This window comes from Auxenochlorella protothecoides (genome assembly GCF_000733215.1).
Source record: "Auxenochlorella protothecoides strain 0710 unplaced genomic scaffold scaffold89, whole genome shotgun sequence".
NCBI lineage: Eukaryota > Viridiplantae > Chlorophyta > Trebouxiophyceae > Chlorellales > Chlorellaceae > Auxenochlorella > Auxenochlorella protothecoides.
Window position 1 is genome coordinate 130,819 of NW_011934129.1, and position 819 is coordinate 131,637.

The following is an 819-nucleotide window of genomic DNA, read 5'->3' on the forward strand; positions in this document are numbered from 1 at the left end:
GGGGTGGGGGAGGGGGGGGGAGGGGGGGGGGGGGGGGGGGGGGGGGGGGGTTCCCAACACCAGGGTGAGTGGTGAAGGATCATGCGGGAGCACAATGGGTGCCTCACCAGGCATTGCGCGTGCTCAAACTGCCCTGCAAGACCCCTCCTCTGCCCTTCCACCCTGGCCAACCAGTCGCTTCCCACCACACCACCCACCTTGGCGTCGATGAGCGTGCTGCGGATGACGTAGACGGGGAAGACGTAGATGCGGGACACGAACCAGGAGAGCGCAAAGGTGGCAAAGAAGACGGTGGTGCTGGTCTCGTGCCGCGCGTAGCGCGCCATCTTGGCCGACTCCAGGAAGACGTCGTTGAGCTCGTGGCAGGCCAGCACCATGATGCCCACCCGCGTCAGGTTGAGGTAGTAGGAGTAGGCTATGAGCAGGATGGTGGCCACGTGGTGCGCGGCCACCTCCAGCCGGTCCTTGCGCTTGGTCTCCCACACGAACAGGATGGGCAGCGCCTGGAGGGCAGGGGTCGAGGGTTTGGGCGGGGGTCAGCAGAGCAGGTGCCGCTGGGACCCCGCCTGGCACAGGCCCGGGCTTGCAGAGTGAGCCCACGAGCCTCAGACCAGGCAGCCCTGGCCAGATGCTGCCTGTCAAGCGCACAGACCTGCAGATAGAATCCCAGCTCGAGGCAGTAGATGAAGCGCTCGCCCAGGGACATGGGGGCCAGGCACGGCAGCTGGTAGCACTCCGACCAGAACAGGCGTGTGTCGAAGGCCCACCTGCGCAATTGAATCCGGTGCGGCACATCTCGAGAAGGGTGGGGATGGTCGG

At 66.3% G+C, this 819-nt stretch overlaps 1 protein-coding gene across 1 annotated transcript in view; it reads right to left on the reverse strand.

Annotated features, from left to right (window-relative positions):
• The window catches only part of F751_6447 (LAG1 longevity assurance-like protein 2), a gene marked incomplete at both ends in the record, with an annotated part of 4,241 nt that overhangs the window by 1,604 nt on the left and 1,818 nt on the right, over positions 1–819 (reverse strand). The window contains 2 exons of the mRNA XM_011397502.1: positions 198–503; positions 653–767. Coding sequence (XP_011395804.1) covers positions 198–503; positions 653–767 — 421 coding nt within the window. The remainder of the gene's footprint in view (positions 1–197; positions 504–652; positions 768–819) is intronic.